Source organism: Lutjanus erythropterus, chromosome 4 (genome assembly GCF_056507025.1).
Source record: "Lutjanus erythropterus isolate fLutEry1 chromosome 4, fLutEry1.hap2, whole genome shotgun sequence".
NCBI classification, from domain to species: domain Eukaryota; kingdom Metazoa; phylum Chordata; class Actinopteri; order Lutjaniformes; family Lutjanidae; genus Lutjanus; species Lutjanus erythropterus.
Window position 1 is genome coordinate 14,098,510 of NC_139320.1, and position 22,142 is coordinate 14,120,651.

At 40.6% G+C, this 22,142-nt stretch overlaps 1 protein-coding gene across 2 annotated transcripts in view; it reads left to right on the plus strand.

The window, feature by feature from the left end:
- LOC146328169 (SPRY domain-containing SOCS box protein 4-like) overlaps positions 1–21,883 on the plus strand; it is a 51,273-nt gene extending 29,390 nt beyond the window's left edge. For both annotated transcript variants that reach the window (XM_084717039.1, XM_084717040.1), the window contains 2 exons: positions 4,305–5,193; positions 20,466–21,883. In XM_084717039.1, the coding sequence (XP_084573165.1) occupies positions 4,485–5,193; positions 20,466–20,593 (837 nt within the window). In that variant the 5' untranslated portion in view covers positions 4,305–4,484 and the 3' untranslated portion in view covers positions 20,594–21,883. The remainder of the gene's footprint in view (positions 1–4,304; positions 5,194–20,465) is intronic.
- The last annotated feature ends 259 nt before the right edge of the window (positions 21,884–22,142 follow it).

Genomic DNA, 22,142 nt, shown 5'->3' on the forward strand with positions numbered 1-22,142 from the left:
CACTGTGAATTGATAGGTTTAATGTACTTGTTGATACAGGCCATTCATTACTACCTACCTGCTGTGTCAACCCAAAATACTTTAGTTCTGCCAAGATTTGCTGAACTCTGCAGTTAAGAGTGTTGCACTGATCATGACTTACCCAACGCTAGTTCATCTTGCAATTATTAACCAGAATGTCACAATATCAAGATGAAAAGGCCACCATTTTTCAGACTATCATGTTTTTTTTTTTTGTATTTTCTTGTCTGCTAGCATCACAGAAGAAGGTCCTCGTCAGTTTTGTGTGTGTGTGTGTGTGTGTGTGTGTGTGTGTGGAACAGCTCTCTGCACAGGAGGGGCAGGCAGCACGGCCTGGTCAAGCACCGGGGCAAAGTTGATGTGAAGTTTGATATTCACCATCTGGAAGTTCCTTTTTGATGTCAACAGCTCCGTCACATATTCCCAGTTTTTATAGAGTGGCTGACAGGATCACTTCTCTCTGCGTCACTGTCTTACTCTCCAAAACACCCTCTGGCTGGAATCCCCAATCGCTGATGCAGTCAGGATCCAGCAGATTATTTTTTTTTCTCTTTTTTAATATGAACTGGATACTGTTTTATAGGCTGTGCAGGGCAGGCGAGCTGACATTAATCTCATTAGTTTTCCTTGGTTAAGCCCAATTATTTCTGTTGAAGTGCTGCTGTGATATTTTAACCCTGCAGGCTTGTGTAGCCTGGCAAGTAGGGAACATGTGGTGAAACGACCATGTGACCAGTGCTACCCACCACTATGACAAGCCTCATACTTGTAATTTCATACATAGTAATGTAATAATAGTATGGCTGCAAACAATGATTGTTTTAAATGTTGATTAATCTGATGATTATTTTTGTGGTTAATTGATTAGGTTTTTGGCCTATGAAATGTCCAAAAAATATTTGAAAAATGCTGATCAGTGTTTCCCAAAGCCCAAGGTGATGTCCTCAAATCTCTCGTTTGGCCCACAAACCACAGACACTGAGTTTACTGTCACAAAGGAAGGATTGATTGCTGCAGCTGTAAATAATAGACTATGGATTCAAAACTTTGTGAACCGATGTACGAGGTCGCGCTTTTAATACCCAGTCATGAAGCTGTCAGTCATTATCAGTTAACCTGCTCACCTGTAGAATTTTCTGAACAGGTGTTTTTTTTTCAGTATTCCATAACTCTCCCAGTCTTTTGTTACTCCTTTCCCAACCTTGAAACGTGTTGCAGGCAACAAATTCAGAATAAGTACATATTTACAAAAAAAAAAACAAAAAAAAACAATGAAGGTCAGCAGTTTGAACACTAAATATCTTGTCTTTGTACTGTATTCAATTGGGTACAAGTCAAAAATGATTTGCAACTCATTGCATTCTGTATTTATTTACGTTTTAGATAAAGTTCCAACTTCTTTGTAATTGGGGATGTGCTATTTGTTTATTAGAGAACATGATTAATGGCTTCAAATAGACCGTAATACATGCAAAAAAATTTCAGCTAACATATCCATGCTTACTTTTTTTTTCCTACCCACTTTTAGACTAGCTGTCTTCTCTAAATATTCAACAGGGAAATTAGTCGCTAGGTACATCCCTTGTAATAATGTAATAATTAATAAACTTTGGATTAAAAAAACTTTGTGTGTGCAATCCCAGCCTGGCTGCTGTGGTTGAGTGGCAGATATCTGTGTCAGTGTATGTATTGGAGATTCACTGTGAATTTATCTAAAACATAAAAGAGTTTCCTCTTTGTCTCATTACATTTTCCCTCTCTGCCCCTCCTGATTCCCATGAATCATTTCTCTCTGGCTTGTCTCCTAATTGTTTGGCCCAGTGTTTTCCCCACTGACGAGTTTGTGCTTGAAGTGTTGCCAGCCAAATGTTTGTGTGGGGGCTCGAATTTGTCATGTATGTAACGCATAGGCATTCACAAATGTCAGCGGAGTGGTCAACTGCCACCGTGATTAGTCTTTGTCCATGAGTACATTATGCTGTGGGATACATATTCCTCTCATTTGTCACGAGGTGGCTTTGTGCGTCATGTCTGGTGGTTTAAATTAATTAATATGGAAATGAAGAGCTTGTCTCTTTTCATGGGTTATGGTCATGAGATAGTGTTCTGCAAATGACTTTGTCTGCCAGCAAGTGTGTATGTTAAGTCATCAGTCTTGTGTGTTGTTATCAAAACTGTTGTCCATTTAGCATGTTGTCATTGGCTGCTTTTTTTTAATCTCACAAATCCTGTCACCTTAATTAATTTTGTGACATTTAAACGTGCAGTCATGTATATAAACATAAGGCCATGATGTGTGAAAAAGTTTGCCTCCTCGTCTTTGCAAGCAGAAGCCTTTTACTTGGTGATTTGGGACAAGTTTCAAAGTGTAAAATGCACAAATCTTATCTTAATTTGATCCCATCATCTGTGTGTGTCTCTTCTGATTCAAGTCTCCCCAGTGGGTCAGTGCCAGTGGAGAGACTGCATGCAGGGAAGAGTGATAGAGGACAAGGGGTAATACCAGTACAGCACATTTGGAACAGCTTCTCTTCACTTGGACATACCGGGAAACTCTGCACATGTTTGGATGTAGCTTAGGGCTTTCTGTTGGCTTGCTCAGCATGTACATGTTACAGTTTCTTATAAAAACTTATAAAATATGAATTGCACTACATTTGTTTGCTTGGTGAAGAAAGGATTGGGCAAGAAGAGAGTGTACGCTGAATGACTATATCAAGAGGAAGTACAGCAGCAAGTTCCAGTGAATTCTGTGTCAGTGTTGATTTGATTGTCGGACAGTTACTCATAAAACGTGTTTTTCCTAAATGGCACTAAGCCCTAAAGGCTTTTGTTCAGTATGCTTTGCATTAGTGTGGCTGTACATATTTGAATGCATGCTTCTTATAGAGGTGGTAGTTTGTATCTATCTGCAGCAGGGCTGCTGGGGTGGTCTATGAAGACCATATTTAAGTAATTACTGTGGTTGGTGTTGGTAGGTCTCATCTTCTCAGCACGTCGGCTGTCATTGTTCAGGGTGAATGTGCGGTAGAGAGCCAGCTCACATATCTGGCCTGCCGCAGTATCTTAAGTATGGTTTTCAAATAACTGTTAAGGTATTGAGTGACAAAAAAACAATGCACTCACACACAGAGAAACTCGAATGTGTGTTTGTCGACACTCCAGACTGGCAGCTAAAGACAGGAAATAATTTTCTGGAGGAATACTAGAAGTGAAGAGAAGTTCATCCTTCATTTCTCCTTCACTGTCATGTCCTCCTCTCTCTGCAGCTCTGGCTGGAAGCCAGCGCTGTTGATGCCATATTTCTGCCTCTGTTCCTGCTTGTCTCTGTGTTTGATGTACAGCAAACAAGTCTGTCGTTATTATTTTGTTATTTATTATAAGCCAAGTAGGGTTGCAGCTAACTGTAATTTTCATAATCAGTTAAAAGTGTTTTATTTTTGATTATCTGATTAACATCTGAAAAAAAGTTTTAGTGTCCCAGAGTCAAAGCTGTTATTTTCATCTTGTTTTTGCCAACAGACTGTCCAAAATCCAATGATATTCTGTAGGACTGTGTGCGATTAGTCGTCTGCTCAATTAAACGTCACCACCCTCGCTAGTCAACACCAGAAACACTGGTCGGTTAATCTAATTATAGAGCTTTTATTCATGTGCAGCAACATTTAACCATTTTGCCTCTAAGATGTTAAACAACCGCCTGCCACTAGCAGAGGCTGCAGCCCCAGAAAATGCCTCAATCTCCCCGTACTAATGCCAGCGAAATGGGACATATGACAGCTCATAAACAGCGTGGTTTGGAAGTATTTTGATCTAGAAAATGGAGTAAAAGGTTGTAAATAGGCTTTGTCATGTAGTGTTGGACAATATGCAGTTTTCAGATTTTACAGCACAAAGGGCCACACTTTTCTGCAGCATTTATAATACAATTTGGTAATTGAACAGTGTTATTAACGTCTTCAAATGGCTTTTAATACACGCAATATTTTTTGAACAATGTGTAACTTTATCAATTAATGAGTTGTACTCAATTTTAACTGTTTGAGTGTTTTATCTTTAGAATAGTCGATTAGTCTAAGCTAAAATTTTTGTTAAATTAAATTAGAATCAGATAATGTTTCTGGCTATCATAATTAATGTTGTGAATGTAACAGTAAAAGTAACAGTGAAGCAGTAACTGTGTTCTGTCTGCTCAGTAATTGCTGATGAGCTGAGTGACTGAAGTTAAACAATTTAAGACTGTACATGAGATACTAAATGTTTTGTTTGTGTGTGTGTTTCAGGAGTGTGGTTCCCCCTGGCTGAAGACGCTGTGTGTGTCCAACAGCACCCTTCCATCCAGGATCCACTGTGTCGCCATTGCGCCCATGAGGTAACGTCAGGACCTACCGCCCCCTCATTACCACCCTTGGTCCATCCATTTCCTTCCCCTTTGTCCCTTCCTCCCTTGGACCCACCTAGCCATGGGCCAGAAGATCTCTGGCAGTATCAAATCAGTGGATGTACGCGGGGAGCCCTCATATCGTCCAGTACGTCGTGAACTGCGGGGCCCAGATTTCTGTCGGCCCCCCAGACTGGACTTACTGCTCGACATGCCATCAGCCAGCCCTGAGGCCCAGCTTCGCCACGCCTGGAACCCTGACGACCGGTCACTAAATGTCTTTGTTAAGGAGGATGACAAGCTGACTTTTCACAGACATCCAGTGGCTCAGAGCACAGACTGTATCCGTGGAAAGGTGGGCTACACCAGGGGCCTTCATGTTTGGAGGATCCACTGGCCGGCCAGACAGAGAGGCACACATGCTGTCGTAGGTGTGGCCACCGCTGAAGCATCTTTACACTCAGTGGGTTACACGGCCCTGGTGGGCTCGGACTCTGAGTCCTGGGGCTGGGACCTGGGTCGGAACAGACTCTACCATGATGGAAAAAACCGCCCTGCTTCCGTGTCGGCCCCCACATACCCCTGTTTCTTGGAGCCAGATGAGTCATTTGTGCTCCCAGACTCTCTGACAGTAATACTAGACATGGATGAAGGAACGCTGAGCTTCATGGTAGATGGACAGTATCTGGGAGTAGCTTTTAGAGGGCTAAAAGGCAAGAGACTGTATCCCATCGTCAGTGCCGTGTGGGGCCACTGTGAAGTATCGATTCGCTACGTCAATGGACTAGATCGTAAGTAGCACAGCGCTGACACACACACACACACACACACACACACACACACACACACACACACACACTTGAAAAAAAAAAAACAGTCACTGACTTTATATTTGACCAGCTGCTGAATATTGGTTGTTTTATGCAGATATATCTGTGTTTCATGATCCTAAATTTTTGTCAGTTTATACTGTGTGATGTAAGGATGGCTTGATACCACTTTTTCATGTCCGACACAGATACCACAACCTTGAGTATCTGTTGGTACCAATGAAATACAGTATTTTTACCTCTCTCAAACAACTAAGGTTTTAATAATGGATGCACTTTGCTTAACCTAGCCATCTAAAAACCATCATTCTCAAACTGTAAAACAAATATTCCTTTTCAATAAAAAAAGAAATGCATAAAACATGACTCGGTTATGCAATACTGCTGCCGCTTTGTATTCAAACTTTTTCAAATATAGAAGTTTGAGCATTCAAAATTAAACTAAATGTGTTACTCTTGACACTTTTCTCTCGACAACATGTTGCTCAAAGTTTAGTTAGACCCAAGCATTTATGGGATAGTTAAAGGAAATGGGTCGTATTAGATTATTCATTTTCTTCTTTTGCGACATTCGATACAGTTATTTTGGATACTACCAGGCCAACAGTGAGTATAGTGAGTACTCAATCAGCTCATCCCTAGTTCAATGATGGCATCATAATCATTTGACATGTCAAATTTTGAGGGATGTTTATAAAATTGCCCTGAGCTGCTCCCATCGATCTTCATCATGCTTATTTTAATCAGTCAGTATCAGCTGCAATAAACTGTGTGCACTGTGTTTTCTTCACCTCAGCATGCAAGTATTGCAGCACTGCTCTCCTTAGTTACAGCCCAGCTCTACAGTGCGAGAATTTTGTACCATATACGAGTGAAAATTCACCTTTTTGAATGAAAGTGACGTATCATTGGTAACACCCTAAAAAAAAGGTCTATTAAAATGTCTGTGGATGTGAAAAATGACTTGGTCTCACAGGTGATTGACTGTGTTCTGGAAGGAAACAGATTTACTGAACAAAGTAATAGCAGTGTTAAAAAAAACATTCATCTAGCAGATTCTCATTTTTAGCTCAGCTTTTAGCTTTCAGTTAAAATGAGAAATGCCGGCAGCAGCAGGTCACATCAGCTGTCGCTAATTATTGTTAATTCCATGATGACAGGCCAAAATAAAACTTGGCTGTTGACGGGTTTGTGGGCTCTCTGCGAGCCAGTTTCTGTACTCAGCAGCCAGACATTGTTTATGTGGCAAAAGAAGCATCACTCTGCGAAACCACTGTACAACTATGAGTGATTTCTCTAGCAGCATATCAATCATTTAAGCTTTTCCTTTTGATAGTTTTGGATCTGCACCTATATTATTTGGACCTAAGAGCCTGTATAAATAAGGTGTGTGAGATTTAAGAGCTATTTCAATGTGTCAGATACAAGTGTCTGACTTTGTATCAGCAGATATTCCATATTTAAAGACTCTGCTGGGGACCAAAAAAACCTTCCTGCTATTTGTTTGCTGGCAGGGTTCATTATTGGAGCTCTTTGGTTTAGTTTAGAAAATGGTACAGCTGATGGCCTCGGATGTCTCTTAAACCAAGACATCTTTGTGCTCTGCACAATTATTTGCTTGCAAACGTATTTGATGTAAAAAGGTATTAACATTTAAGCCTAATCACTATTTAAATTTAGCATACACTCTCATTATTACAACCTGTAATTAAGCCTTTTAAGTTGGGCTATATTTCATCTTGATTTGTAGTAAATATGCCAACACAGGTTTGGGTTAGGTGAAATGTCAATAACTCATATCCTTCTATTTACGTAATCGTCTTCCAAATATGAAGACTAGTGACTGTTTCAGTATAGCTGTTTGCATTTGTGCATAAACATGGGGGGTGGATTTGGTGGGTACTTTTTCACAGTGCTCAGATGTTTTTTTTTTTTATATATATATATATATGTATGAAACTCTGGTTAAGCTGATATTACCCAGGGTGAGATTTGTGCTTTAGGGACTTGGGAGTCCAGTAACAAAACCCAGGGTAGGACCAGAAGGGAGAGAAAATAGGAAACACAATTATAGGACAGTCGTGTATTCAGTTGTCTGTTCTGGGCTATGGCCAGTTTTGTGTGCGTCTCAATTGTTTTGAAGCTAGACTGAACGAGAGGAGTCTGAATCAGGCAGCTGAGTCATTTATTTTGACAACTAAAGTCTTAACATTCTGTAGAAGTCAGTCATACAGTCGATAGACAGAGTTCATCTGTACTGTTTATTATTTTGTTTGTTTGTTTGTTTGTTTGTTTGTTTTTTAACTGGCCCGGTCGGGCTAGTGGATCAGAAACCAGCTTGATTAACAGTCAGTTTTTCCTTTCCCCTTTACAGACTGTTAATTTATCAACGGTTATTTGTGTCCATCCCAGTTTTTCAAGTCCAAGGCGATGTCTTTTAAATGTCTCATTTTCTCAGTCCCACACCCAAAGATGTTGGGTGTAATGTTATTGTAGACAATGAAAAAATTAAAATCTCCACATTTTAGGGGCTGTAAACAGGCGTCTCTGTGATTTTCCATGTAAAATTACTTTAACGATTAATCATCCAAATAGTTTAATTATTTTTTTATTTTCCTGACATGGAATTTTACCTGCCCAGTGTCAGTGGACGGTCCTTGTTGATATCTGCTTAGAGTTGCTGAAATGCTATCTTTCCTGTGCAATATACATGAAATAAATGGTGTCTTTTAAGTTTTAAAAATTGCATCCTCAAGCAGCACTGTTATGGCTAATTTCCGAATACTTTACACCTGGCTTGGCTCTGCAGAAATGTATAGGATTTAAGGTTTACGGCAAGACTGGGAAATTGCAGATGTGTCATTTTGTGTTCTTCAGAGAGTACAGAGAATGGATACACAGTGCACATCTCAGTCTGCACTGATCTATAAAAAGCCCATAATGAGAGGGACTGCTGCTTTGTTTACCAATAGGAAGCGGCTTAAACAGGCTCTCTGTGTACTATTTCTAGTCTGCTTCCCTCTATTACTTTTTAGCGCTCTATCAAGTTTTTCAGCAGTCTTTCTCAAACTTCCACACACTTGTGAGAGCAAACAAGAAAACTGTATTGAACTCCCTGGTGTAATTGGAATATATGTTTTACTACTGTCCTGAAGTCAACATGGTGTGTGTGAGCTTGTCTTTCTTGATGTTTCTTTCTGCCCTGCTGCTCTTTTCTGTTAAATTTAATCGTTCCAACTAGTAGTCATCTCTATCCAGTCTGTCCATCAGCTTGTGTAATAGTCCTCAGTCCACCCTCCCGCTCTAACCTGCATGCTGCACAAAGACTCACAGTGGGCTGGAGGCGTTGCCGACAGTGAGGCACGGACACCATGTCCATGGCTGTGAGCCATGTGTGTGTGTATGTGTGCTTGGCGGACGGCAGCCAGTCGAGGAGGAATTCTGGAGGATGTCCCAGTGTGCCTCTGAGCTCAGCGTCTGGCCTTGCATAGTGAGAAATGTCGGGTTAGGTGTGTGTGTGTGTGTGTGTGTGTATATGTGTTAAACAGCTTAAATGCACATGATGTAGAGTGGCCCATATTGAAGCTTCATGAAAACACAGTACAGCAAAAAATCTGTCTTTCATTTGGAAGATCATCATTGTTTGTGCTTTATGAAATATTCTGACTGTTTTGGTTTTAGTCTAAGATCTAGAGTGGAAAATATGTTCTTGAAGCACCAATGTTTAGGAGGCTGCAATTAATAAACAATGAAGTGTCTTTTCAACCAACATGTTGTGCATTAACACTGAAATGTGATTTCACCTTTAAAGGACCAGTGTGCAGGATTTGGTGGCATCTAGCCATGAACTTGCAGATTGCAAACATTTTGTCTCTCCCTCCAATAATCAATAATTAATCATTTGGTGGTGGTGGTGTGTTGTCATAGTGATATTGTTAGGCAGGATCATTTGTTGAACAAGGAAATGTAAGAGGAAAAGTAATTGAAATGAGGGGGAACAATCAGAAAATGTGTGTTTTGTGTCCTGATTATTACTGGTAAATCAGTTGTTAGCATTTTCAGTGTTCGGTTAAGGAAAATTTGCAACCCTCCTTCCAACTGCAGAATCAGTCAAAATAATTAGTTATCCTAGATTTTCTTTTTCAGAAGTCTTCAGACCTGTTAGCTAGTACTACTGTTATGGCTGAGAATTCTTCAGGTCTCATTAGATGCATCTAATTCATTGTTTTTGTTGTGTGGATTCAGTGCCGATTCATGTAAAACCGAAGGGAGCTGCTGTATGTTCATCACTAACCTACTTCCTTTAAAGCAATAGTTCACCCAAAAATGTCCCTGATGTTTCTCTGGACAGGTAGCAAATATAAAACAAAGGAAAGAATGGCACGTTTTTCCACATCCTTGTTATATTGGGTTTACTTGGTGAACAGGTGAGGACTCTAATTAGATGCCAAATGTGTTGGAAGTTGTTTGCTTAAAGGGAAACTGCTGATTTTACATATCAAAGTGTGTTTACGGGTCTTGGAGAGTATTACTGCATATGGAAAAAAAGTTGTTAAATGCCTTTTGTGGCTCCAGAGGGAGCTGTGTGAAGTCTGATAAATGTCCTCAAGTGATTTCACTTGAGTCAGCGTCGGTTGAGGATGAAGGCTTTAAGTTTGAAAATGAAAAAAATATATGTCTGTAGTTGTGAAAATAGAAGTGAGCAGACCCCTTCTCCATTTCTGCTTAAGGCCAGAAGTTTTGATTGATTTGATTTGATTCAATATAGGGCCTTGCTATTGATTTGAGATTATATCGTTTTCCTACTGATTTAGTAATAATCAGTTACAAATTTCTGTTGTTGTTTTTTTAAATGATTGTGACTGGTTTAAGTACAGTGAAGTTTACTTTTAATTGACTACACTAACACACATACATACAAGGCATAACAACAAGAAATTTAACAAAAGTATGAAATTCTTCTCAATAACTGTCAAGGTTTATGGCGTGTGCTTTGCCCGTTGACCTGACTTTTCTTCTTAATCTAAAATATTTCCACACTGTGAGAGAGGACTAAATATCATCGTCTTTTTCTTGGCTGTTTACCATTATCTGCCTAGCTCTTGCACTGTTTGAATGTTTTGGAAGGAAGCTCGCTTGGACAGAATCAGTGACACGGGCATGCTGTGGTAATTTCAAAATAAAGGCACAAGCGTAAGATCCCAAGTGCAGTTTGGGATCTGTGTGTTTGTGTTTTGGGTGCAGTAACTCCTATATTTTTTTATCTTGTTAGCTAAATCGTACATTAGTACAAAGGCTGTGCAATATTTAGTCTTGCCAAAAATGTGATGCCAGACCATTTTCATTGTTCACTTGCAGATTGTCTATACATTTGCACGAAGGGACAAGGTGGCATTTTAAGTTCAGCACTTTTTTTAATCTTCTTGCTTTCCTTTAGAATTTCTGTGCAGATGATGCATTGATTCTCTTAAGATAACTGAAGCCTGAAAAGTACATGAATAGTTTGATCAGTCTGTTTTTTTGTTTTTTTTTGCCAAAGTAATGACAGATGGAGATGGCAAAACAGAGATTGCTAATGGATACAGATAATGATGCCAATTTATGAGCCTGAACTCACATCACTCACTTGTTTTCGTTTTTTCCTTTTGCTTCATTGTAGACGTCAAAGACCGATACATTAATCAACATGATACTCTCTTTACTTATATAGTCACGTTTGTATAGTATACAGTATGTTAGTAGATTTTGGAAGCCATGCATTTTCACAGAGCTTGTTTTCTGACAGAATGCACATGAGAGATTAATGTATGATATAAGGTATAAGGCACATCTCCATGTTGTAATACAGAGAAAAATGGAGGCATCAATATGTATGCTTTGAGATGGCAGCAGTCCCCTATTCCCAGATCTTGCTTTTGTGCATCCTCTTATAGCAACTCAAAGAGGATTCACTCTTTTGTTCACTTTCTGGATTCTCTGTCTTCCACTTGTCTTGTAGTCTCTTCACGTTCTTTTTTCCCCTCCTTTTCCCTCCTGCTTACTTTTTTTGTTCTTCATCTCTTGCTCCCTGGGAAGCAAGGAGAGATAAGTATCCTCATACTTTTCTCTATTGTCCCTTAATACCCTGCATTAATGCTGCTTTCTCATCCTTCCAGCATTTCAGTGAACACTTTAGTCCTTTGGCCTGCAGTCCCAGAGACACTTGAAAGCCACCACTACTGGGACACGATACTTATCTGTTTTCATACCTCTGTTTTGTATTTATAGACGTTAGCAAGTCAATGTGGTGTCTGGGTCTTGCTGTCCTCCTTCTGTTCTTAGAAAATTATCTTTTTCTCACCTTCGCAACAAGCCCCATGACACCACAGTAGCCTGGTTGGCCTAATGGCAACAAGCTGATCCAAACTCATTTACACCTGAACGAGACAGACCAGGGAAGAGGAAGTGTTTCACACACACTACTGACATGCTTGCCCTCCCCTTTTGCAAATGAACCCTATTTGACTCCAACACTCATTGTGTTTCATCTCCTCCCTCCTGCTCTCTTCTCTACTCTTCCTTTTTTTTTCCCCTATTCATCTGTTTCAACACTAATCCTTCCTTTCATAGTTTACACCACCAAATTGTAGTGGCAGGTTGCTGTGGAAACCTGTTAAGCTGACTTTATGGCAGACAGGTGGGTGGTTAATTGTTGACCAGGCAGCTTCCTCACTAGTTTGTTGGCCAAGGGCTTGCCCTGTGCTAATGGGATGTCTTCCTTCTGCCTGTCTGCTGCTCAGAGCTATTGGCAACATTCACAGCACAGATGCAAGCTGTAACTTGAGCTTAGACCTTGCATAGATAAAGGTTGAACCTGTACACTGCTTTGCAGCAGGCTACCTTGAGTTAACAATAAGTCAGTCAGTGTTGTTTGGCTTTTTACAAGGTGGAACAAGGTTGATCACATTTATTCTGTATTTAGGATTAAAATGCAACACTTTGAACTCCAGGGTCCTGTTCTTTCTATGTGAAGTAAGTGAAGTGGCTGATGATTTGACCCATGTCTGGATTTCTCAGTTCCTTAAAGCTGGATTAAAATCTGGAGTTATAGAGTTATGTCTATAGGTGTAAACCAGCAGAGGTGCAGACGAACTTAAGTTAAGATCCAAACCATTCTTTTCTCAAGAGGTATGGTGAGAAATTTTGACGTTATTAGGATTTTAGATGAGAAGTCCCCATTGCAAGTGGATTTTACACACTTGTTCTGCACCAATATACAGTAAAGTTGGGCATTCAGTGTACGATTTTAGAAGTTTGTTTAATTCAGACTCTGTACAGATGCTACTGTACAAGTCAAACCTCTGCCAGTGCTCATAATTTATATGCTCACACTGTACAGTCTGATTGTCAATTCACAGCTATTGCGCTCACACAGTACGTGCAAATTTAAAATAAAATTGGCTGTTGGCAATGGTATCGACAGTATTCAGTTAAAATATTGTTTGAAAACTCAGAAGCAGGTAGAAATTTGTTTGCTATTAGCAAGGCTAAAGCTGATTTATAGTTGGAACAAGGCAGACACATTCAGCCTTGATCATCTGTCCCATCTCATGTGCTGAAGCTTCTGAGGAGAAAAAAAAGAGGGACCAGCATGTATGGACCATATAGACTATAAGATGTGGACATTATGGCTTGTCAATTTAGAGAGAATTAGAGGTAAGAGGTAAGCTTGACATTGTCCATGTTTTCCATCCACATGACTCATCATGTTGCCGTGACAATTTCAGATTCTCTGCTTGCAGGTGCAGTGAGAAAAAAAGTGACACTGGGAATTTGACTGACAGTGGCATAGGAAAATGTCTGATATGCCAGAAATTTGTCTGAACGTCCAACAAAGTCAAAACATGTGTGCTCAATTTTAGAGACCATGACATTATGTTATATTTACAGCCTCTTTCAGACATGTGCCGCTTTATGTTAATCTGATGGCAGTTCAGCATGTTTGTCTCATGTCTAAATAAACACCATGGTTACTTTGACATTAAAGTCACAACTGTACTGTCTGTATTAATATTGCAAGTGCATTGAATGAATTTTAGTGTAAATGTAACATCACTAACAACACACCAAATATAGATAAACTAAAGCGTTTCTGCTTTTACTGTCCGACCACTCAGTGAAAAACAGAAAAAAAGGGTAAAGAAAAACTGCTTGGAAAAAAGTAGTTGAGTGTTATTTGGTTTTGGAAAACAAGATTAAAACGGTGGGGAAGCCATGAATTTTACATGACCATAGTCAAACCATAGTCATGGTTGGTAAATTTAATCTTGTTTAATGCATAATAAATGCTATTTCTAGTTTCAGTTGAAAAAATAACGAGGCCTGATTCTTCAAAAACTTGTCGAAGCCAAACCAAGACATATCTCCAAAGAGAAGAGTTGTCATTGTCACAGTTAATGTATTTGCTTGTACACATGGTTTTTGAATGGTGTGTGTGCGTGCGTACATACATACAGAGTTTCTCTTTAATAATCATGTCTGCTTAGCCTCTGTTTCCTGAGCAGAGTGAGAGAGCAGCAGAGGACCAAATTGATGGCGGTCCATGCTTCTGTCTGGAACTCACTAGCTTGGTAGTGCGAGGTAATAGAAAGTTGGATATCCTCAGTGGCAGGAATCACTAGTTCAGTGAGCAATTGGTTCCCGCTCGGAGTGCACGATTCAATTTGGACACCTGCGTTTCCGATTAGGCATAGAGCAGCGGTTTGCTCTATTGTGTCCACCCTGCTGCTAACCTCACTGTTCTGCTCCAATTTTCTTGTTTCTCTCAGACATCATTGATCTAATTCTGTCCATCCCTCAGTATAGTCCCCTCCTCCCCTTTTTCGACCTTTGACCTGTTGGTGAAAGGAGAGCGGAGATGTGTCCGCACCCTCAGGGCTGTATATGTAAGCCACATACACCTGTCATCTTAAAACTAGGTCAGACAGCCCCAGCAGTTTTATGCTAATCTATTAGATAAGCATGGCTGGGAGTCTCCACCCTTGCCTGTTAACCAGGTTCATCTTCTGTAATGAAGGGAAAAGGGGGTGGAGTAAAATGGAACATGTGCCAAAAAGATGGACCTATCTTACCCTTTATTTCTAAGTTAGACGTAACTGGGTTGTCTCTCGTGCTGTGCATACATACCACGCAAATTCATCAGGCTGCAGTAGCGAGAATGAAAGAAAACGGGAGGAACTATCACCAGTTGCACACTGGCCTGTCTCACCTCAGTGAGGGCAGACTAACTGACGCGCCAGTGTCCCAAAATTTTCTTCCCCTTTGTCCACTTTGTTCTCAAAAAAGGTAGGTGTGCCCACCTGCCAGTCAGCCGAGCCTCTCTAGTCCAATGGTGCATCAGGTGCTCAGTCGCCCTAACCACACTTTCCCACACTCCATCTCCTCTTTAGTGTGCCGTAAATCTGTCAGAAGCTGGTCTCTAGCTGTTACAAAAAAGACTTGGGTGCTTGAGAGGAAAGGGAGAGTGCAAAAAGACATTTACATGACAGGTTTGAGGGTGGAGGACTGATGAAAAGAAAAGAGCTGCGCTGATCACCCCTCTGGTTAACTGAAATCCCTCCAGCTAATTAGCATGGATTGATTATTAAACCTGCATGTTCATTCTGATTAAGTTTAAATCTTTGGAGTTTCCATGTGTGAAGGATGACATGCAGGTTGCTTTGAATAGGCAGACACCTAGATTTTAGCTTTGATGTTCATTATATTATTTATAAGTTGGTGTTATTGCTTCCTTTGAAAGAAAAAATACCCTTATGGTCAATATGAATATTCCACAGAAACCGTTCTGTCTGGCATTGCAATATTTCTTTACACTGGAGCCAGTGCATCCAATTAAAAGCTGTGGCATTTTGTGTATTTTCCTTGACAGATAGTTGAAAATGCTAACAATTAATGAATCATCAATGATTAATAAAATCCAAAACGCACTTAAAGACATTATTTCCTGTTTTTATTGCATGAAAACAGGCAATAAATTGCTCTGCCAGACACAACAATGTCAGAAGAGTTGCAGTTACTCCCATTTATAGACTACCAATTCATATATTTTTAATTAGTTAAACTCTTAATGGCAATTAATCATTAACATCCCTTATGTCATGTATTTGCAATATTATTCATAAATGGCAGATATTAAGCGCCGTTGTTACCTACAGAAAATATATAAAATCTCATCTACTCATGCAAAAGTAGAATCAATAGATGTTGCTCCTTGTAACAGAAAAGAAATATATAATTTATATAATCTAATTATAACAGGTCAATTTTTAACCACATTTTGTTTTCATTTAAGCAGAACTAGTCTGAAACAGCTTTTTTTTTAATCACAACTTTGGTTCACTTGTGTTGTGTTGTTAATTTTACTAGTTGACGGACAGTGTGCACTTCCTGTCTGTGCTCATCACCGCTGTCTGACAGGACCACTTGTCGCCCCAGGCAACACTTACCATGGAGACCGGCTTGTGCCAAGCAGGGATTAGCTGGTTTTCAGCAAGCTTGTAGCATCACCAGCACGTCATCATCTCCTGGTGGAGAGTGTAATGATTCTCTCTGCGGTTACATCAGTCATGTTACTGCAACTTTCTAATGAAAGTGCTCTGTGTTAAGTGATAATTCACTTTTCTGTCTCTTGGTGCAGGCAGGTACAGTAACTTGAGAGCTACACTGTAGGGGAAACATGGGTTATATGAGTTCTGGAAGCAAAAGAATGGACTTTCCACAGAATACTTAATACACTTCACAGTTGGCATAAGTTAAAGGGATAGCTCGCTGTCATAGTCTCTGTATAGTCTCTACAGTAAATGACAGTCGACAAGCCCCCAGTTTGGAGAAGCAGAGAGGAGCACGGAAGCAAAGCAATGTACTGTTGTGGACAAAGGTATTTTAGCCACTTAAAAATGTTCACCTAAAAAAAAAAAAATCAATATAACTTCAACTGGACAATATTCCAATGTTTTCACTGCTTCACCAGCCTTTTCTGAAGGGAAACCAACTTTATATAAGCCAAATATCACTCTCTCCAAACCAACCAAACTCCATGGGTGAAATCAGTAATTTTACTCTGGAGAACATGAGAGTAACTGGTCTACCGCTGCCTTGATCTGTTAGTTATAATGTGTTATTGTGCAATTTCAGTCAATAAGACTAACCAACAGCTGGAGGCAACAGTAAAACTGCAACTCCTGTGGTAAAATGAGAGAAAAGATTGGTTGGTTTGGAGAGAGTGAAATTTTGCTCACACACAGGTGGTTTCCCACCAGAAAGAGCAGTCTGACAACAAAGGAAAGTGGTAAATATACTAAATATGGTGTGCACTGAAACATTTATTTTTTTAATTATTCTTTTTCTCATGTGGACCTTTTTTAAGTATCTAGAATACCTTTTGTTACTGAAATTGTCCACAGCAGTACTTTGCTTTGCTTCTGTGTTGGTATTCCTCCTTGCTTCTTCAAACTGGGTGCCCGTCAACCAGCATCTCCTGCAGATAATACCCTGACTGTGGATAAATACCTCATACAACCCCACATCTGAACTATCCCTTTAAGAGTAAGGTCACATTGCATGCTGATATTTTTGTGCATCCCTTTGCCAATGAATCTCAGTCCAATTCAAATCATTTTCCTTTGAATGTAATTTGTGGAATGTCCTCCTGCCTTCTTGTTTTTTCGGGTCTGCTGTGATAAGGCTACTTATCTTGTGCAGGAACATTTTATTTGACACAGCTGTCTGTACTGTATTATCTGTTTTATATTAAACAGCTACAAATGTAGACACATACAATGCATGTAACACATGTACAGCTCTGACTATACACTCCCAGTGCAGTGACATCACACAGTGGTGGTGTGAGGAGCTGGTTACTATGGAAACTCCCTATATGCGGGGGCTGTGCTGGTTAGGGTAGACTGATTGATGGGTGCTGTTAGGGCCAACGGAAAGTAAATCAATCTCATGGGGGTCCTTCATTCCACAGAGGTTCCACGTGCACCAAGAGTCTGCATTCTGAGTCCTTTATTTACGAGAGCAGAGTTCAGACAGTCACAAGGTGTTGCATAAATGGAGACGTGATTGTACTACCAGTTGTACGAGTCTTAGTTCCTAATCTTGTAAGCTGGTGTGCTAAAGCTTGGACTTTCCAAGGCAGACTAGAGGGTAATGCGATGTTGAAGGGATGTAACTGTCCTGCCAAGTATTTTTCTCGCTGCTGTGAAGAATTATCAGGTGTACAGTCTTATTGCACACATCACTGCACATAGTCTATATTCAGTTCAACATGTCTATCTGATTTGGGCACTTACCATGTTGATGTGGCTGAAAATGAATGCACTCTACCACTTGTCCCCAAGGTGCTCTTACAAAGCCTTTTCATTAAGCACATGGCAGTCAAATAAATTCAGATAGCTGTACTCCATTTCTATACACCCTGTCAGCTGCTGCTCACTGGTAGATTTCATTATTTCCCCTCGGTGCTGTTTCAAAGGTCACTTACCAGAGGAATTCAGTGAGATGTTCTGGCAAAAGTTCACCATCAATTGTAAATAACCACACAAAGCAAGGCATGGAGTTTTTCTAAACAGATTTACTATTAGAAAGATCACCGTCATTGATTCTAACAGAAGATTTCAGTGCCAGCCTGCTGTTAATAAGGATCTTGTAAGCTGAATCAATGTTTATCTGATTTGTGTCTAATCCTCGCTTCAGACAAGCTCCTGTTTCCTTTTTAGCTGTTTGTGTGTTCACCATCCAGTGGTCATGCAGCCACCAGGGCAGCAGCTTGTGCCCCAGAGGAATGCCTGAGGTCTCCTGGCAGGCTCGGTCTGCTCCGGTTCCATGAACACACTTCAGATTAGACGTCACATATTCGCTTTTTATTTGTTTGGTGGGGGGCCTCAGTCGTGTGGTAACATGGTGCACTTTTAATAGACTGCAGAGAGAAGTCGCTCAACCAGTCACACAGGAGGCTTGTTTGTATCGTGTGTGTGTGTGTGTGTGTGTGTGTGTGTGTGTGTGTGTGTGTGTGTGTGTGTGTGCCCTGTGTGTGTGTGCCCTGTGTGTGTGTGCCCTGTGTGTGTGTGCCCTGTGTGCAGAAGCAAATGTTTTGTCATGCAAAAAGATGGATAGAATGAAGCTTAAAAAAATCTGACAGCAGACTGAACCCAGAATCAAAATCACACTCATAGCCTTGATGCTGTAATTTATTGATACAACCATTTCAGGGTTTTTGCCCAGAAGGAGAGCTTATTGTCAAAATGTCAACTCCATCAATAAATCATAGCATCAAGGCCACACACGTGTGCAGCCTTGATCGCTGTCTTTTGAATATCTATGCAAACGGTCATGTAGACGACGCAGGTCAGGCTGGTTCATGGAAACTGTCAAACTTTTCTTTTCAGTCTCTAGTTTCTCGACTAGTGTGCGTGTGTTATGTTCAGATGTGAGTGTAGTTGCCCCTGCTCATGTCCTTCACACAGTGTGTAAGTGGACTCTGAACAGCAGGAATTCAGCCAGACCAGATGGTGCTTCCAGGTGGAGCAGCTTGACATCCGTAAAAAGACAGCAGTTAAGAGTCTGTCTCTGTCTGACATACACAGACATCACTCGCCACCAAAGTTGTTGGGAGGGAAGTTGCTATGTTCTACTGGCATATATTGACGATAGCGAGACATGTCTGTGTCAATATTTTAATATTGTTGTGCTTCTTGTCGGTAACATGCATTATAATTGGGTAAGAGAACTGGAAAAAGATCATTCTGACCACTTTTTTTTTTTTTGAGGCCATTCACATTGAGCCAAAATAACTATAAGCTGCCTGTCGATGTATAGAAACTAAAGAAAAACCCTGGGGATGTCTGCCTGCCCCCATGTTCCTCAGCAGTAAGCAGACAATGTCAGCACCCAAGTACGCAGCGCCTCCATAAGAGCTTTGGATTGGTTCAGTGATGGAGGTTTTATTTGAATTCTCTAATTGTTTCCACCCAGTTGTAGCAACAAAACCTGGGAGATTGTCCTCAGTATCGATTGAACAAAGCATTTAGATACACATTTGTAAATCTAGTTTGTAGAAGCCATTTCCAGTTCTGCAGTATGTATGCTATATATTTGTGTTTACACCTCTGTCATTCTTACTTTGAGCCCCACGCTAAACTCCTACAAAAGTCTCATGTTTTACCTTTAAAGACTAGGGGAGTCACAGTTCCAATATTAAATCAATCAGTAATCAAAATCAATCTGTTTTTTTTCCTTCTCCCCACCCCTGCCTACTTGCAGCACTTTATCTTTTTAAAGAGTTTGAAAATGTAAATGATAGTTGTTAGGCCAGGACATAAAACCAATGATGTGTTCTTCACAAATCAAGACTCAATAGTGTAACATTGGCATATCTGTGAGTGTTAAAAAAATGTTTGAATGAAAAATTGAATTGAATTGTGACCCAAAAATCGAGACTCAAATTGAATCATGAATTTTGAGAGTGATGTCGCCCCTAGTAAAGACCTACATTTTAATGTCTTTGTTTGTTGTCTCCTGCCGATAGTGGTTGAGGAAGTTGTATCAGGTTCTGGTTCAAAACTAGTTTAACCAATAGTCAGGCAACCAGCACTGGAGCTGCGAGTGTCAGAGCAGCCAACAAACACGAGTCACACTGCCCCGCCTCAGGCTGTTCAGACCATGCTGCCCTCCGTTTTCATGACCCTTCTGTTAGCCTTGAAATGATGAAATCCCACGATGCCCCGGGTCGAGTGTCAACCAACCAGAGGCTTTGATCCTGACTTGTCAACCAATCAGAGGAGGTGTTCCTTACCTCTGCGTGACAGAAGTCTGGAACGCCGCTTGTGAGACTTCCCTCCCATTGTTAAATTTTCAGTTCACTACGGCAGTGATATTTCTGCCTCTTGCACAGCAGGTGCTAAATATTATACAAGCATTTTTGCTCTTTACATTAATGCGCTGTCTTGTCTAAGTAAAGGAACTTTAAAGACATTTTTGTAGGGATCTGATAAAAAAAACATTACTTTGACAGACCAGCAATGTCACATAACCCATGTTTGAAAGGATCTTTTGATGAGGTGCCTTCTTTGAGGGGGTGGGTGTATAAATCAATTTGAAGTGTAAACAAACTAAATTACAATCACACAAGAGAGCTTGTTCTTGCTGTTTGGACCCTCATCATGTCTCTGTGTCTCTCTTGTCCCTCACAGCGGAGCCCCTCCCCCTCATGGACCTGTGCAGACGAGTAGCTCGGCTGGCTCTGGGCAGAGAGCGCATCCATCACATCGACACACTCCCATTGCCGCAGACTCTCAAGAACTACCTCCAGTACCAATGACCACACACAAACACGCACTCGCATACTCACACACAGATGGGAAGAAACTGAGGCCCACTCGTTCTTATGGTAACCAGCCTCGAAACAGAACTTAATCCTAACCATCCGACATCTGCTGAGGATGCAGACGATGACATTGGCTACAAACAGGTGGTGAGGAGGCGCTGCAAAGGGGGTTTGTTTACAACAGTTGTTTTTTTTTTTTTGGTTGTTTTAATCTTCTGGTTTTCAGCTTTTTTTTGTTGCTGACTGCTGTCTTTTTTCCTGGACAGATGACTGGAGGAGCTGATGAATGAAATGAGAGTAGAAGAAATTATTGCAGTCTAGTTTCCTGCTAATCACATGTAGAAAAGTCAAGCTACACGTCCTCAGTTTGAAAGGCCTTATATGCTGCGGTTTTGTGGCGACGGTTTACCATGACGTTTGTTCTGCACAGACTCTGTGGAAGCCTCCTCGGAAACATGTTGGTATTTATATTTATATTCCCAACAACACAGCAGGCTCTGTGGAGACGCAACAATCCCTCCAAGCCACAGGAGAGACAGACAGAGAGAGAGAGGGAGAAAGTCCACACACACAAACACACAGTTCTATTTTTGTTTGTGTGCACATTGGAGCACACACAGATTAGATGTACACTGTGTGTGTGTGTGTGTGTGTGTGTGTGTGTGTGTGTGTGTGTGTGTGTGTGTGTGTGTGTGTGTGTCAACAATGTGCAGAAACAAAGCCCTAACTGTCTGTTGTAAGAACACAGCTCACTGTCAAGCAGTCAGTTACCACCTACAGGCTAAAAAAACACAACAACTCCAGTCTCACTCTCTGTTCCTCCCTTTTCTCAGTCACTCGCTCCACTTTGATTTAAGCCTCCATCGTGTTTGCTGGTCGGCTCTTCAGCTCCTGCAACGCTGATAGAGATTGATCTGAAGGTGAAAGCTGTGTCTTTGACTGCTAATGTGCCTGCTCTGAGACAGTACACGCACACACGTTAAAAAAAAAAAAAGCACATGGCACTTCTGTCATATCAGAAGACACTTCTTTTCCTCCCCAAAGTTTTAAATGCTGCTTTTCTATCTTTTTCTTCCACCGTCTTGCCCTCATGTGGGTTTTTATCTCTGATTTACTTTTGAAAATTATGGTCTTATGATGAGATTTTTTTTAATGTCCTTTTTGTTCTCCCTATGGATTTTGAGATTTGTCTGTGGGACAAATGTCTCACGGGTATAGGTGGAAGAATGTGCTGCCATGAGAATCTTTTAAATGTGAATAAGAATAAACCCAGATAAACTTGCATTACTTTGCTTCTTGTGCTTTTTGAGTGTCATCAGTTTCTGGACTGTAGGTGGTTTGATCCAAAGTTGTGTCAGCTTAATTGACGATTCCCTAAACACTGGTTGTCCATAAATAACTTATCTCTCATTCGTTTGCAGGCTGCGGAAGTCTGTTGGCAGGTTTAAAACGTACACCTACATGATTGTCACCTCTGTCTTGCTGAGAGCATTTTGGAAGCTTGACTGCTTGGAACACACATCTTGTGGGACAAAGACATGCA